This window comes from Opisthocomus hoazin, chromosome 1, assembly GCF_030867145.1.
Source record: "Opisthocomus hoazin isolate bOpiHoa1 chromosome 1, bOpiHoa1.hap1, whole genome shotgun sequence".
Lineage (NCBI taxonomy): Eukaryota > Metazoa > Chordata > Aves > Opisthocomiformes > Opisthocomidae > Opisthocomus > Opisthocomus hoazin.
Genome location: NC_134414.1, coordinates 138,709,891 through 138,726,667, shown reverse-complemented (window position 1 = coordinate 138,726,667; position 16,777 = coordinate 138,709,891). Strand labels below are relative to the sequence as shown.

Sequence of the window (16,777 nt, the reverse complement as noted above, 5' to 3'; positions counted from 1 at the left end):
GCACCAAGCCTGAGGCGGCTTGGAGAGATGGAGTAAGTGATGCTGGAAAAAAAGCACAGCGCTGTCGCTGCGTTCCTGCAGACAGTGTTTTGCAAGGTGATGATGACTCAGTGGTGATGAAAAAGCGTTGGCTGCTGAAAGCTGTGGTCTGTGATGTCAAATTTTAAACGCATCAGGGAAGACATTTTAAAAAAAGACTGGATGAAGGGGTGACCAAGTAGCATCAGTGATTAGCCTGACAGCCCGTGTACGAAAATCAATGAGAAACCAGTGGAGGAGGGTAGAAATCATGAAAGAATGGAAAAAATCGGCACGGATTTGTGGAGGGGCAAGGAATTGACAGACAAAACTGGTACAATTTTTGATACGTAGAAATGATATAGAGACCCTCAAAAGGAGTGAATATCTCAGTCAAAAATGCCGAGGCATTAAAATATATTTTTAAATAGAGTCAGAACATAGTTTCTATTGCCATACATATGTAGCCATTACTTAAGCTATGAATAGATACATCTGAGAGCAAGAAATACTAGTGACTAAGCATCCAAGGGCCAACAGGAGGGTTGGAAAGACTTAGGGAGCAGGACTCACAAGCAACCTCGTGCAAGTTCTTAGCCAGACACTAAAGTTGATGGCGTCTTTAAACGTCTTTTATCCCCATGTGACATCAGTGTGCTTTGTCCTGCTTTGCATCACAAGTTGGAGCAGACGGAGCAAAGCCTTCTAACCATGCTTCTAGGCTGGAGAAAAACGTTTGGAGAGTGAAAAGGTTAGTTATTTTGCTCCTTAAGAAAAGGGGAGCGAGCATTTTTGCCCAGTGCCTAAAGCCATTCCATGATGATGGTCTAGCTGGCTGCTGAGCCAGGCGTACTAGGAGGCTGAGGAGAGGGGGAGCTGGAGGCCACATGCATTCAGTGCGATTTCGGTGTGTGCGTGGGGTCCAGCACCTACACCAGTATGGAGTCTGATAACCAAAAACCTAGAGATCACAGAGATTACAAACCACCCAGGTTTGTTTTTATTTTTGTTCCAGGACTTGGAGCAAGGCCAACAAAGGTTGCTTACTCGTTTGGTGGAGAGTTGGGCAGAGTTGCAGTAGGGCTTTGAGACCTGCAACATCAGAGTTGTTGTGTGTCTGTCTCTGTCCCGTTCCCCCCCCCCATGTGTATTACTTCTCATTTAGCAACCTGGAACGGCACCCACCACTTTAATAACCTTGTCACTTGGTGTCAGGATCCTTCTGCAGCTTTCTGCGGGCTGATTCAGTGTTGAGTGTCCTGCATCATTTTGCATAAACAACAAACCTTGGCAGGCCGTGCACCAAACCGCTCTGAAGCTGTTGAGTGGCAATGGCCCCAGGGCAGATGACCTCGGCCACTGGCCACTCGCACCTTCCCTCTCAGTCACCACCAGCCTTGCCACTAGTTTTCAGCCTGGAGATTGTGGTCTTCCCTGTCCTGGGGCCATTCAGGTTCTTTCAAAGGTTTTGCCAGTCTGTTTTGCCTTAAATCCCATTGTTTTTCATCATGTGGCAGCGGGGGAGCTGATGTGAGTGGTGAATTACTCACAGCTCGGCTCCCTGTTCATCCCCTTCGTGCTGGAGACCTCCCGAGTCTGGCACTTGGTACTGAGGGTTTGCTGCCCTTCGTGTCACGGGCACCTTCTCAAGTCCTGACACTTCGGTTTGCAACGGCGGCTTCATCTCATCGCTGCTGAGGAAAAATCTCTTGTCTCAAAATACCTCAAAGCTCTCCTCTGACAGCAAAATATCAGTTTTCATTTTCTGCCATGGCCTTGGCTTCCCCAACCACCAGCCCCCCCCCCCCCCCCCAATCTTACAGCTTTTTGGCAGCTTTCTTGTCTCCAAGATGCATTTGAAAAAGGTTTTCATGCTACCTTTTCCATTTGCCATATAGTTTCCTAAACAAAATCTGCCCTTCTTTGGCTCTTAAGTTTAATGTGCCAGTATTTATGAGTTTTTCTTCTATTTGCATTTGACTACAGCTTCAGCTTTTTGACAGCTGCCTTTTCAAATCTTATGCAGTAATGTATAGGCCAGTACTACTGTTCCTTCTAGGAAGACTTAATTGCGAATAACTAACTCCCTCAAGAAGATGACACTTCTATAGTAAGATGATGTAGGTAAGTTAGCTGTCCTCTAGTAAGAAATTACATTCAGCTCAGAAGAGTAAGTAAATTATTTGGTTTTGCAATGCATGTACAGTATGATTGCCCAAAAGGAGGCAGCTTGTTTTTGATGAACTGCCCACTTTCTGCGAGTGCTGCTGGTGCCCACAGGGGTGTTTGCATCCGCTGCATCAGGGGTGTCTGTCAGAAAGCAGCCTGGAACATGATCGGTTGAGATGTTTGTCTTACACAACTGTCCAGTGTACGCTACGCCTTGTGTCATAGTCTTTCCTGTCAGAGACCTGTATCTCCTCTTCCTCACGCAGAGCGTGTCGATTGCTTTGCTCAAAGACTTGTTTGCTTCAGAAGTGGACAGGGTATGTTTTTAATGGCCGAGACCTCTTTTACTGTCCTTATGCAGTCACCATTTTGTTACATTTTGGTGTGATTTTTTTTTTTCTTTTTGAAGCAGGCTTAATTAGTTTCCACATCTGCTCAAGATGATTTTCACTACATGGCATCTTCCTTAATGCTGAAATTTCATGCTGACATCTTAAGAAGGTGGTCTGAGGTCAACTGGCCATTTCTCAGGCGAGTAATGCATGCACGATAGTGAGTGCAAATGCCAATGAAGTATAAAATAATTTCTCTAAACATTCAAAGTTGCCATAAAAGGGAATTTTCCTGTGACACCCCTACTAATTACCATACCGCAGCATCACTTGAATTTCTTCTGTCTTAAAAAAGAAAACAAAATGTGCAGCTCGCCACCCCTAGAAATGGTTGGCTGCCCAGCAGCGTTGTCATCCCTTGGGCCGGCTGGAGAGGCCCTGCAGAGGAACGAACCCCTGTCCCAGGCGCATCCCTCTCCCAGCGCGGCAAGCCCTGGTGCTGGGCCACTCGAGGAAGGCAAAGTTGAGCCTTGCGCCAGGACTGGTGTCTTGCTATGCATTTCCCATGCAAGGCGCTCAGAAACTGGGATGGATTCTGGCTTATGGCAGCTGCTCTTAGAGCCGGTTTGTCCTGGCAGAGCGGCACGATCGCTTTCAGCTTCTTCGCTGAACAAGAGCCTCTTTATGTCTGGTCGAGCACCTGCCTTCCCTGCCCAAGCGCTTCTATCAGTTTTCCTTAGAAATGCTTGAAGAGCAAACCTCGAGCTCCTCTACTTAGGAGAAAACTCTTCTCCAGAGAGAGAGAAGCAGCTGCCACAGCAGATCTCCCATCTTTATCCCACTGCCATCAGCAGTCATACACGTCAATTTGAAAAACTGATAAAAAAAAAGACAGGGAAAAAAAAATATTTTTTCAGACAGGGTTGTGCAGCTCTTGGACAGGCTGGGCACCCAGCTCGCTCTTCCATCTGTCTGGAGGGGCCTTGCTGTGGTGCCATCTGCAGGCACAGCGTCTGGATGCAAAAGGAGGGTTTAGGGGAAGAGCTATGCTCTTTAGGGAGCTTGTATGAGATGAGCCAGAAAAATGCAGCCCTTCGGGCAGTCCGGGGGCAGCACGGCTTGTTTGCCGCACTCGCTCTCCCTGTTTCCACACAAGAGCAACCGTGTTTTAAATTCTGCCATTCCTGGCTTGCCTCACCTAGATGCTGTATCACTTTTCCAAGAATTTCAACCAAGATTGTAAACAGGTTGAAAGAGTATTTTAAAATAGAGTGAACCTTTATCTGAGATATTCCCAGCAATTGCTGGTCCAAGAGCACATACTCTGCCTCCACCCCACCCCCCCAGGTTGTATGAATTTGCTCGTTCCCACAGCATTTTGATCTCAGCTTGGATAGGGCTTGCTCTTGCTAAAAAAACAAGAATTCTTTGCTCTAGGTAAATTTTCAGGCAGCCTTATCTTCCTCACAAAACATAAAGCTTTTTAGAGGAAAAAAGGTGACTTGTTGAAACGTTCCCACTTCAAACCCAGTTCAAAATACCTTTGTATTACAAACAGGCATCCCCCCCAGCAAGGTGTTCCCATAACCTCTCTGCACTTCCAGTTTGTCAAGCAAGGCGCTGGCTGGCACATGCAGGCAAGCAGCGCACGGGACGGGCATTCGAAGCACCCAAGCACAGCAACCCAGGGTGGGACAGGACCAACCCAAGGCTCATTTGTAAGGCTGACGGGCCCACAGGTTGCACCTCTCCCCCACAGAAACCCAGCTCCCCTCAGCCTCAGCATCAGATAGCTCCCGTTTAACTTTGGGTTACCTAAAGCTACCCCGGGGCTACTCGTGTGGTAAGCCATGTATTGCCACTGTCCCAGGGCTAGCAAGCTGCTCGGAGTCCCAGCCCGTCCAGAGGCAGGTTATTCAACCTTTTCCTCTTTGCAAAGAAACTTTGAGTCATTGCCCTCTAGTCCAGTAAATATTGAATTTTTTCTGCAGCCCAACAGCTAGACGTAAGTGGCTCCGGGAAACTATATCCAACATACCTTGATCCCGGCAGCTTAAGTCCTTGCTCCAGATCAGGGTCTAAAGCAGGTGGGGGGTCCAGACAACCACTCTGACCCTGCCTGCCAGGGAGAGCATGACACATCACCCCAAGACAGTGAATCGAGCCCCTGAGAGCAGAGGGCCACAGGATGTCGTGGGGGTGCGCCACTGCTCTAGCCTGGAGCTCCCAGGTTACAGAAGGCTCAGCCCCGGCCCAGCAACGCTCGTTCACGCTCCCAGGAGGAGGTAGCACAGTCCCGGGCAGAGGGCTGACACTCACCTTGTGGAGATTTGCTGCTCAGGAGCTTAACTGCAACTGCCGCTCCTTCCACGCAGAATTAAGCCAGAATTAAGAGCAGCTACCACCATGCTGACACTGGCCTGTCACACGTCCCCAGGCAGCCATTTCCTCCTGGGCAAGTGGATTCATTTGAAGAGGTAAAAGCAAATGAAAAATCCTCCTTGCAACATTTCTAGTAAGACAGGGGAAGGTGAAGAAATCATTCCTGTTTCTTGTGCCTCTTTGCCAAACCGAATGCAAAAAAAAGGCACCTGCTCAGCACTTCATTCTGCACACACCCATCAGACAAGCAAATCCAAAGAATGGCCTTCTGCTCCACCACACAGCAGCCCTGCCAGTGCAGCCCTCCCCCACACCTTGTTTTGGCTCCAGGGCAGGAGCCTTGCTCCCGGCAGAGGCAGCTCCCCAGTCTGCACAGCTCAAACTGCCTCAACACCCCCCCAGGCGCTTCCCACGGCTCTGCCACACAGGTTCACAGTCCCAGCAGGGTGTCAGAAGAGCTGGTGCAGCAGCTGCAGCCAGGCTGGCAGGGCTCCCCCATCTCCAAGCAGGCACCTACATCTGCTTGTGACCCCCACCTCCTCTCCCAGGGACAGACAGACCAGGCACTTCAGATGGTGATCACTTTTATTGATGTAAGGTGGTACACAAACAGATCAGTTTCTATCAGCCTCTCCACCTCCCCCAGGCTCGGGGAGAAGTTGGAGGAGTGGGGGAGACAAGGGAACAGAACTGGCCTCTCACTGCAGGATGCAGAGCTAAGCGGTGGTGAAGAAGGGCAGGGGCTCCAACGACAGAGAGTCCTGCTTCCCTAGGCAGCAGGGGGGCTGGGCTGTGTGCTCGGCTCACTCCTTGGATGCCATGTGGACCATCAAGTCCACAACACGGTTGCTGTATCCATACTCATTATCGTACCTGGGGACAGAAATAAAGTGCTGTCAGGTCTGACCCATCACCTTCCTCCATTGTCCCTGCCCCTCTGCCCCACCCCACACAGCTCAGCTTCCCATCCGCTTCCAGCACATAAATTAGGAAGCCTCTCACCCACGCTCCAACAGGGGAAGGAGGAGACTACAGTCATGTCAAATAACCAGCAATCTCACTCCACAGAGGTTTTTACATGCTGAAGCCACCCTACTCAGCAGGGGTCCATATCACACTGCACCGCCAGCCAGCAGCTATGAACAGGACCAACATCTGTAACACCTCTATGCCAGCCCCTACTCCAGCCTCTCCCCACCACCCCCCATGCTGTGCCTACCAGGAAACCAGCTTGACGAAATGGTCGTTCAGTGCAATGCCAGCACCCGCATCGAAGGTGGAGGAATGGCTGTCACCATTGAAGTCACAGGAGACAACCTGCAACAGAGGGGAAATTCTAATGCTTACAGCTACCTACAGCCTGAACCACAAGTGCCGAACCAGGACCCCAGCAAGGCTGCTACCACCAAGAAAATGAGGCGAGTGCCAGTAAGCACAGGCCGAGAGACCAGGAGTTACTTACCTGGTCCTCTGTGTACGCCAGGATGCCCTTCAGGGGCCCATCTGCAGCAGCCTTCACTACCCTCTTAATGTCATCATACTTGGCCTAAGAAGAGAGAAATTTAAGATGGTCAGATCCCAACTCACACAAAATGTCCGCCCAAGGGGGGAGGGGAGGAGAAGAGACACATAGGAGCACCATGGCAGGTGCCATTTTCACAAAGATGGCATCTTCAGGAAGAGATGGATGCAAGAGAGGGCAATTCTGGGCAAAAGATGGAGTTTAGAGAGAGCAGGGGCAGGTCTGGAGGCTGCCAGGGCCTTGCCCACACCACTTACTGGTTTTTCCAGACGGCAGGTCAGGTCCACAACAGAGACATTGGGGGTTGGCACACGGAAAGCCATTCCAGTAAGTTTCCTGTGAAGGACACCAGTCAGCAGGGAACAGCAGCCGGCCAGGCAGCAGCTGCCTCCTCCCAAGGAGGGACAACACTCACCCATTGAGCTCAGGGATGACCTTTCCTACAGCCTTAGCAGCCCCAGTAGATGCTGGGATAATGTTCTGGGCAGCACCTCTGCCATCCCTCCACAGCTTCCCAGAGGGCCCATCCACTGTCTTCTGTGTGGCTGTGATGGCATGGACAGTGGTCTGGGGGAAGAGAGGACAGGGGTAAGAACACAGCCAATACTCTCCAGAAAAAGCATCCCAAGGGACCCAGGGAGTACAGATGGTTCTCCCCTCAAAATGAGGGGACCTGCGGACAGGGCACCCTCCTGAGCAGCAAACTCCAGACCTACCATAAGACCCTCCACGATGCCGAAGTTGTCATGGATGACTTTGGCCAAGGGCGCCAGGCAGTTAGTAGTGCAAGAGGCATTGCTGTAGAAGAGAGAGAAAGGCTCATGAGCCAGAGGCAACACATCTACAGAGGTGAGACGAGACTACATGCAGCTGGTGAGAGCTCCAGGCCAGATAGGATCTCCCCCTCTCCTTACCTGACAATTTTCAGAGACTTGTCATACTTGTCATGGTTGACGCCCATCACAAACATGGGAGCATCAGCTGAGGGGGCAGAGATGATAACACGCTTAGCGCCACCCTTCAGGTGAGCCTGCAAAAAAAGCAGAAGGAGATGAGATAACCCAGAATCCCTCCAACAGCTCTCTTCTCCCTCCCAGTCCCACCCTGAACAACTCTGCACAGGCAGGAGCAGCAGCACCTCCTCTCCTGTGTGTGGCATACTCACCCCAGCCTTCTCCATGGTGGTGAAGACACCAGTGGACTCCACAACATATTCAGCACCAGCATCTCCCCACTTGATGTTGCTGGGGTCACGCCTGAGGAGGGACAGAACAGTAAGAGGTGCTCCGCGAGACACCTGCTTTCATCCTCCAGAGAACGAAGAGAGATACTTACTCCTGGAAGATGGTGATAGGATTCCCGTTAATCACAAGTTTCCCGTTCTCAGCCTTCACAGTGCCCCGGAAGTGACCATGAGTAGAGTCATATTTGAACATGTAAACCTGTCAAGGAGAGAGGTGGGCAGGTCAGGCACCCCAGCTGCCATCTCCACGATCTCGGCTCCCCACCTCCTCATTGACCTCGTCCAGCTGCTGCGCTGTGCTCGGCTCTGCCAAACCTCCCAGCTCTGTGCCTCTACCCCACACCCGGTTTTCCTAGGAAGCTACTAGAAGGGAGCCGGAGGAGCCGTACTCGAAGGCGCCCGGAGGGGGCACTGCATAGCAACTCACCATGTAGTTCAGATCGATGAAGGGATCGTTGATGGCCACCACTTGGACTTTGCCAGAAAGGATGGCAGCCCGGGTGACCAGGCGGCCGATGCGGCCAAACCTGGGGAGAAAGAGACACGGGTGAAGAGCAGCAAGACGGAATCTGCCGGGCCGGGCATGGCCCGCTGCCTTCCTGTGGGATCATCCGCCTGCAAGGTGGGAGGGAGCCCAGGGCCGCGTCCAAAGGCCAAAGCGCCTCGGTTAAAGATTAGGAGCGACCCCCGCACCAGAAAGGTCAAGCGCTAAATTTACTGAGGGCCCCGTGGATCCGGTTACTCCTCGGCCCGGTGGGAGAAGGTCACGTCCCCCACGCCGCCGCCGACACACGATCCCCCGGGCGACCTTTAGGCAGGGGCTCTGCCGCCCGCCGGTGGGGGTGCGGGGACCCCCGGCAGGGCCGCGGCGGGCCGGCAGCGGCGTTTCCGGGGTGACTCACCCCGAATCTGCAGGGGGAAGTGACTCAGCAGTCCGCCCGGCCCCACACCCCCGTACGGGGGGCGACGCTGGAGAGGAACCCGCGGGGCGCGAAGCTCCCCGTCCCAACCCCCCCTTCCCCGCCCTTGAAGCGACCTCCCCCCCCACCCCCACCCCCCCAGCCGGGCACCTCCCGGTGCCGCCGCCTGGCCCCGGCGCTCACCCGTTGACTCCGACTTTCACCATCTTCGCCTCTTCGGGATGTTCCTGGGGGCAGAAACCGCCGGTGAGTCGCCCGGCGCGGGGGATGGGGAACCAGCCACCGCCCGCGGCGGCCCCGCCTCGCCCAGGGCACCGCTAACGTCTCGCCCACCGGCGGGGTGGCGGGGGGGGAAGGATGCACGCGCTCTGAACCCGCCCCCCACCAGTCACACCCTCCCCCCCCCCCCCAGCCGCCTCCATCTTGCGGCGCATCGCTCCGCACCGCCTTTGTGCCCGCGGGCCCCGCGGCCCCGCTCCGCCCGGGGGCTGCTGCCCCCCGCCGCCGCGCCCGCGTCCCCCCCCCTTCCCCGCGGATGGATGAGCCGGGGTCGCGTGTGCATGCGGCCCCCTCCCCCGCCTGCCCCCCGCCGCCCGTTACCTGCCGCCCGTCAGCTCCCCCGGCACGCAGTGAGGAGGTGGCGCAGCGCCCCTCCGCCGCCCTTTATAGCCGCGGAGGGGGCGGGCCGGGCCCCGCCCCGCCGGGCCGGCGCCGAATGGCAGCGCGGGGGCGGGACCGGGCTACGTGCGCCCCGCTGCGGGTGCGGCTGCCTGGGCAACCCTGGCTTTTTCCCCCCCAGACCCCCAACAAGGCCCCGCGCCGGGCGCGGGGGGACTCAACGGTCCCCACGGGGCCCTGCGAGCCACACCCGGGCGCCGGGGCTGAGGGATGCCCCGGTCCCGGAGGCGGGAGGGGGGTGGGGTGTCCCCCGGGGCGGGGAGGGCCCCCGGTGACAGCCGCAGAGGGGCTGGCTGCCCGCGGAATGGCGGACGCTGCTTCCACCTGGTAACAAAGGCGAGACACCCCACACACACACCCCACCTCGGCTGCAGCCCGCCCTGCTCCCCCAGCACGGCGGCGAGGGCAAAGGGGCCGCAGAGGTGGGGCACCCCGAGGGAGCAGCGGGTCCCCAGGCGCCTCCCGCTGGGGGAGAGCGGCTCCCCGGGAGGGTCTGGTTCCCCGGCAGGCCGCCCGCCGCAGCGTGAGCACCATCTCAATGAGGCACTGCGGCACCGCTGCCGCCGGCGGGACGTGACGGCGGAAATCCTGCCCGCCCGCATGGCCACTGCCTGGCCGGCCGCCCCCCGCGCCGGGCTCCATCCCGCTCCCCCCCGCCGCGGCGCAGCGCTTTGCACGGCCCGGGGGCGGCGGGAGCAGCGCTGTCCCCCCGGGTGCTGGGCCGCGGCAGGGGCTGCGGGGATGAGGAGGGAGGAGCGGGCTGGGGGAGCCACGCAGGTACCGGGGTGGGGGGCACGGCGGGGTCAACGCAGCGCGAACGTAACCCAACCCTCCCGCTACCGCTGCCATTGGGGGGGGGCGCCGGCTAAGTTTAGCGCCGGCCGAGGTGACGACCTTTTCTTTAAAGGCCAGGGGACGGGGGCTCCCGCGGCGCCGGAGAGGTGCGAGCCGCCGCCGGGGTTCGCGGTGCCGCAGTCCGGGGGGGAAGGGGGGGGGCTCTCGGGGGCAGCTTCTGCCGAGGCCGGAGGCCCCTGTGTTTGCTCGGCAAACAGGGCAGCGCCGGGGGCAGAGTGCGCCCGGCATGATCCAGCGTGGCCCCTGCGCCCGCCGACCGCTCGATACCTGCCCACCCCCCCCCCGCCACCGCGCCGCAGCCGCGCGTGCCGGCTGCCCCACGCGGAATGGCGGCGCGCGCGCGCGCACAAACATGGCCCCGCGCGTTGGGGGGGGGGGGGGGGGGAGAGCTCTGCCGCCACCGCCCGGCCCCGCCCCCCGGCCGCGCGCGCCCCGCCGCCGAGCTGGGACGCGGCCGTTGGCAGAGCTCTGTTTAATGCGCGCGCCGGGCCTGAGGGGACGGGGGTCGGGGTCCTGTGGCTGGCGCTTCCCCGCCGCTCCCCGTCCGCGCACGGGGATGGCTCCGGGCTTGCGGCTGTTGTGCTGGTTGCGGGGCCGGTGCGGCGGGCGCCTGGGTCCCGTCTGGCTGCGGGGGAGCGGGGTCGGCCGCCTCCCGCCTCGGCCAGGCCCCGCATTGCCGCTGGTCCCGCGTCCCTCCCGCCTCAGCGCTGCCCTCGCTTCTCCCCTGCCCGCCTGGCCGAGCGCTGGCAGCTGGCTCGTGTCCCGCCCCCCCCCCCGCCGAGGCTAACACCCCAGACCACTGAAGGTCCCGATCCGGTCCAGTTTCAGCCCAAAGCAGCCCCTGGGCATGGCCTTCCAGGCCGCCCGCTTGCGACTGGCGAGGGCCTTGCGCCAGAGAGAGAGACGGGCGGCCCTGGCCCCAGGCGGGGGGAAGGGCAGGGTGGAGGAGAGCGGCTGGGGGCCGGAGCTGGACCCCTCCATGTCCTCTTCGCCCGGCGTGGACTCGGGCTCCGGGGGCAGCAGCTGGGAAAGGAGCGTCTGGGATAAACAGAGAGGAGAGGGGGGTGAGAGCGGAGCTGCCTGTGCTCCTGGCGATAACAGGCCTCATACCCCCTCGTACTCCACCACCCACACCTTCCCTGGGGCTCGGGCAGGACGCGAAATGGTGCCTGCGCACTGTGACGCTGCATCCAGACGCGGGGAAGCAGCAGCTCCTGTGGTCTGAAGCGATGTTGCTGCCATCCAGGAGAGCAGGCAGGTGGCTGCTGTGAGGCTCTGCCTGAGCCCAGATTGCCCTGCTCCCGTCAAACCCCGTCCCCCTCTGCCTGGAAGGCAGCGCAGGCTTCAGCCCTTGCTCCTTGTGCTGATGCTGAGCACCTCCATGTGCTCGGGCTGCTCTGCTTTTTTACAAGGGGGGGGCATACCTGCCCCAAATGCCTGCTGCTAAAGATGGGGAGGAGGCAGGGGCAGCATCGCCGGGGGGAGCGGGTGTGAGGAAGCAGGGCTCCCCATCTGCCAGGGATCCCCCAGGTTGTCTGCACGGGCAGGCACGTGCTGATCGCACACCCCTGGCACCACCGGCATGGGGAGGCGAGGGTCCGGAGCTGCGTTGGGCACAGCGGGGGCACAGCATGGCTGCCCCGGGGAAGCAGCCTGCAGCAGCCGTTCCGCATCTGTCCCCCACATGGGTGCTGAGCTGAGGCTGAAGGTGCCTTTGTGCAGCCCTTTTTGGTAGCGAGTTAACTGGAGCGGACACGAGCATCTTCAGCAAGGAGTGAAAGCGGTGAGTCATAGCAGGATCTGTCTTGTGATTTTAGTTCATGTCCTGACTGCTTCCCTGTAGCTTTCCCGTGATGACGTGAAGGCAGGGTGTTGGGGCTCAGGTTAGGATTTGGGTAAGAGGGAGCCGGGCAGATTTGAAAGCCAAATGTTATTGCTGTAATTGATGAGGGTAAAAGATTCACCCAAGCGAGGAAGCCCTTAGCTGGCATCCTGACAGGGGCTCTTCGCCTTAAAGAGGGGCTAACGGAGGATAGTACTGAGCTTAGGAGTGAAAATCACAACCTAACAGGATGAGCCTTCCCTCTGAAACGTCAGAACCGGGGCACTGAACGTGATGAGGGACACGACCGTAATTTCTGGTGGCTGCTGACACGGGGCGGAGTTAGACAAGACCGGTCTCTTTGCCATTAAAAACCTCTGCAGGGGATGTGGGGAGTCCTGCAGGCAACCTGCCCCAGACCGGAGAGCACTGGAAAGCTGTTGTCCTCTGCTGCTTTCTGATGCTGATGCCCCTTAGGAGCTGAGTTATAAAGGTACAGTCACCCTAGAGCTGAGGCTGTCGGACTGAAGGGGAAGGAGCAGTGAGGACAGACAGCAGGCTCTGGTAGCTGGAATTCAGGACCCCCACTCGTTCCAGGTTCAAGCACAACCTCCCCAGATTGCCCCTGCCACTCCTGAAACCTCCCTCAGCTCTCTCCCAGTCCCTCCTACCTGTAGCCTTTGTCCTGGTAAGGACACAGTCTGAACGCTGGCAGAGAGCAGAACTAAGAGGAGGAAAAGTGAGCGAGGCCACGAGCGGAGCCCCGGCATCTTCTTTTTATCCCAGGGCTGGTAGGAGGCAAGGCAGGACCTGCAGCATCCGTGTCAGGTGCAGTCCCTAGCCGCGCTTTGCCTTTATAGCTTTGGTTCTGGCAGGCGCCTGGCCCCCAGCTCCCTGCTGAACCACCCCCCAGAGCTCCTTAACCTTTCAGCCCCTTTGTCCAGGGTGATATATTTCAGGGTGAGCTCAGCAAGGCCCCTTCCTCTAAAGAAAAAGGACACAAAGGTGTTTGCTGAGTGTCTGGGAAGACAAATGCGAGTTGAGCTGCTGCTGGCCAGGACCTGGAGGTATCTGACAGAGTCAGGAATGGGGTGACACTCCAAGACACGTCCCGAAGGAGGGTATTGAAGGCTGCATTGTGTAGTGATATTGAACATAACTCCTTGTAGGCAGAGTGCTGTTAATGCTTTTTGTCTAATCAGCGTGAGCATGAACTAGTGGCAGCCAGTCACGCTGCTGGCTGCACAGAGCTGACACACATTCAGCTCTGTCACAGTACAGACTTTTGTTTTAATATTTATATCCTGGTGAACTGGTTGCCTTTGGTATGAAGAGCTCTTGCTGCAGAAGGTGTGTGAACTCCAGCAGTAACTCCACGGGATTTGTGGCGGTGATGGGAGCGTGGGTCTAGTACTAGCGGGCGTATAAACTTGCAGGCTGATTGTCCTGAGTCACCATCTGGAGGGCTGGGCTGAGTTTCCAGAGGAACCAGCACAGAAAAGAGCTCATCGAAGCTCAGCTTGCACTTTCTCAAGCTCGGGCGCACAATGGAAGCTGGATGGCAAGGAGCAGATTCCTACCTCCTAAATCTTCTGGCCATTAGTTCCCCCCCGCTTTGTTTACCTCTCCCATTTTACTGTAGTTTCTCACCAGTTGAACAAGGCAATGAGGTCACTGTTTGGAGATCAGGGTGCACAAGTCAGCCTGGGTGTGAAGACAGAGACTAATCAGGAAAATTTGTCACAGGAGAGGAATGGGGGGGCTGTACCCCAGTACAGGATCTGCAGTGGGTGTGCTGGGTGAGTTTAATGATGCCTTAAACTTCCCGCTCTTCAGTACTGTTGCATGAAGCAAGTGGGTTGAATCTCGACAGACACTGTTTTGCTGCTTGCTTTTGTTTATTATTTTCCAAGCAAAGAAGAAAGTTAGGAAAAAATTTGCAGAGGTAACCAAAGTCACAGTTCAGATGCCTGCCCTGTCTTTCTTTCCCTCCTTCCCTCCCTTCCTTCCCAGCATTTTGCACTTGCAGATGCAGATTTGCGGGTCCCTTTCTCCCTGCCCAAGGAGCCAGAAAATTTCATGAACCGTTTTGCATCCAGTCCATGAAAAGTGAGTGTGGGGCTTCCGTCTGGAGCGCTGACGCTGGAAGCAGGAGAGGCTTCGCACAAGCCGGGGCAACTCCACGTGTGCCAGCTCCACCCGATACCTGCAACCCGTGGGTGGTGCTGGCTGCAGAGCAATGCTCTGGTGATGCTGGCTGGCAGTCCCCTGTCACCCCCTCGCTGGGGCGACGGAGGAGAATGGGAAGCAAGCACATGTTCATCCCACATGCGAGAGGTCTCAGAAGATGTTGTTCTGTGCTTCCGAGTCACATTTGACCATCCAGAAGGAGCTAAGTCAGTCTCCTGGAGCATTCGTGCTCCCAGCAAGACAGCCCCAGGCAGATGCATCTCAGGTTGGATGCACTGGTGCCAGCAGTCAGCAGTTTCCTGGGCAAAAGGTAAGTACAAAAGCAACAACGCTTGTTTTTTTGGTACGAAATGCAGTGGTGGTTTGATCCAGCATCACCTGAATAAGGTCGCCCCCATGCTGCAAGAAGAATGCCAGAAATGTGTTTGCAACTGCTCCAAATTCCAGGCTGAGCCCTGCAGGGACAGACAGGCTCTGAGCTCTCAAGTGACGGGTCCCCTCCTCGGGTCCAGCAAAAGCTGGGGCTGGCGAGAGGGAAGGAGTCATCACTGTCCCATAATAAGCGAGAAACTCTAGAGACCAGAGAAAATTTGCAAATTTTCTTTCAAATTGGCAAATCCAGCAAAGCCTGGATAAATTGCAGGTGCTCAGTGACTCAGGTGCCTCAAAGCTGCAGCTGCTCTGTGTCCCAGGTCCTTGCTGGGACAGCAGTAGAACTGAATAGTTACTCTGACATGTCCTGGCAACGACCGTGAAGTGAAAAGGCTTTGGCAGACAACGAGTCCCCAGTTGCCCCAGTTTTCTCAGACTCAAATAGGTTATTGTCCTTCTTTCCTCTGGCGCTAACAAGTTTTCTCTATAAAAATCTTTCCCCTCTGATGCTGGGGCGCTGGTTCTGGAGCTTGCAAGATCACCGGAAAAGTGGTCTTCTGCTCAATCACCACCAGTCTTTTGCAAACAGTTGCTTGTAAAGGAAAGGATCACAGCAACTAGAGAGTGGGAGGACTAGGGACTGGGTGAAGTGCCTTGGGGGAACAACCCTTGGCCCACAGCAATGGAAAGGGCTGATGGTTGCTGCAGGCTCTGGAAGCAAGGACAATATTCACATCATTTCACTGGTACCACTTGTAGGAGTTTGGAGCCCACCATGGTCAGGAGTCCCAGGGAGAAAGGAAACACCACAGATCTTGGCACTGAGTAATCCCACTGGCTCAGAACATTCCAGTCATCACAGCAGCCACCAGAACAGCTGCTTGCAAGTAACAGAAGGGCAGCAACCGGCTGCTTCAGGCACCAGCCACTGTGGAGCTGTTCAATCCCCTCTTGGTTTTTGCTTCATCTTCCTGCAGGGCTTCCTTTGTCAATGACGTGCCAATTCCTCCCATGCCAGGAGAGGCCAGGGAGGAGAGAGGGATGCTCCACCAGAACAGCCCGTGGAGAGGGACCAGCAGGAGCTCCAGCTCACTGACCTTCCACTCTCACTTGACCAGGCAGTGCTGTGCCCAGGAAAGAGCGGAAGATGGACCACAAAGCAGCGACCTGTCAGTCCAGTCATTGCCTGACAAACCCTCCTTCTGCCTCTGAAAGGCGTCTTTCCTCAAGGAAAACATTTAACCACTTGTAGTGGAAAAGTGTGGCCTGAGGGTAGGGCAGTGAACGCTTGGAGAGTTTTATGGCCACCTTGCTTCGTCCATCCACCCATTCATGTCTCCCTCACTGCAGTATTGTCAACATATTGTCTCCCATATAGACGAGACTTGCTGCACAGTGCCTGGGTAGAAATCCATACATGCTTTTTTTTTTTCCATTCCCATTTGCGAGTGACATAGCCTGTGGGTGGTGGTGGGGAATCACGTACAGCGAGCATGACTGTCGTATTTACTGTTCATGCCATAGCTGCTGCCTGTCTCCTGTAGCCTTCGCCAAGTGTTTCAGCAGGGGGGATGGGCAAGAAGGACAATATTGCTGTAGCTTTCTGATCTTTCTACTTCATGGGATTGTCCTGTTCTTACTGGGGTGCTCTGGAGTTGGGGAGGGCGTCTATATTGGTATCTGGCTATTATACAGCAGCAGCAAGGGGGTAGATCTTTCCAGTGGGTCATGGGACTCAAGCATGGTGTTTGGCCCACCTTCCCCAGCCCAGTAAATACACCTCTCATCCCATCACTCCCTCGTCTACTTGTTTCTACAAGCATCTAACACATTCATGTCCATTCAGGTATTGGTATTAAAGAAAAAAAAAATTATTCCCAGTTCCCTGCAAAGCTATTAAATTCCTAATGCTTCTTTTTTTTATAAGGAGCAAAATAAACTCCGGTAGCCTTTTGTCATTACTTATGCAGCCAGGCCAAATGAGAACTGAGCAGCAGGCTCTACTTGCTGGCAAACTACAGGTGACCAAGCTGACTGCAGGAACTTGGTAGCTCCTCAGAGACAGAGAACACAGAAGATCTGCAGGAACCTGCTGATAGGAGGACCCTTCTGATTCCTGCCCAGCTAGTCACTGCTCTGCTTTCTAGGGAACTGGCAGGTAGGAGGAAATAATTCTGTGCTAATAGCTCTGGGATTAGTGCCAATGTGCCTGTGAGACAGAAGGTTAAAGGTTGTTTATGTGATTAACACAAATTCAAATTTAGGGCACTTTGT

At 56.1% G+C, this 16,777-nt stretch overlaps 2 protein-coding genes across 2 annotated transcripts; both read right to left on the bottom strand.

Annotated features, from left to right (window-relative positions):
• Window positions 1-5,468: 5,468 nt before the first annotated feature.
• Window positions 5,469-9,249, bottom strand: GAPDH (glyceraldehyde-3-phosphate dehydrogenase). The gene is made up of 12 exons (XM_075438008.1): window positions 9,187-9,249; window positions 8,770-8,813; window positions 8,094-8,193; window positions 7,759-7,865; window positions 7,589-7,679; window positions 7,338-7,453; window positions 7,140-7,221; window positions 6,839-6,990; window positions 6,681-6,759; window positions 6,364-6,447; window positions 6,121-6,218; window positions 5,469-5,774 (listed from the first exon to the last, which is right to left on the bottom strand). Exons 2-12 carry the CDS (start codon window positions 8,790-8,792, stop codon window positions 5,705-5,707), a joined length of 1,002 nt encoding a protein of 333 aa, XP_075294123.1. The 5' UTR covers window positions 8,793-8,813; window positions 9,187-9,249; the 3' UTR covers window positions 5,469-5,704.
• Window positions 9,250-10,902: 1,653 nt separating this feature from the next.
• On the bottom strand, window positions 10,903-12,711 carry LOC142360470 (C-type natriuretic peptide 2-like). The gene is made up of 2 exons (XM_075412919.1): window positions 12,613-12,711; window positions 10,903-11,157 (listed from the first exon to the last, which is right to left on the bottom strand). The coding sequence occupies exons 1-2, from the start codon at window positions 12,709-12,711 to the stop codon at window positions 10,903-10,905; spliced, it is 354 nt and encodes a 117-aa protein (XP_075269034.1).
• Window positions 12,712-16,777: the final 4,066 nt, after the last annotated feature.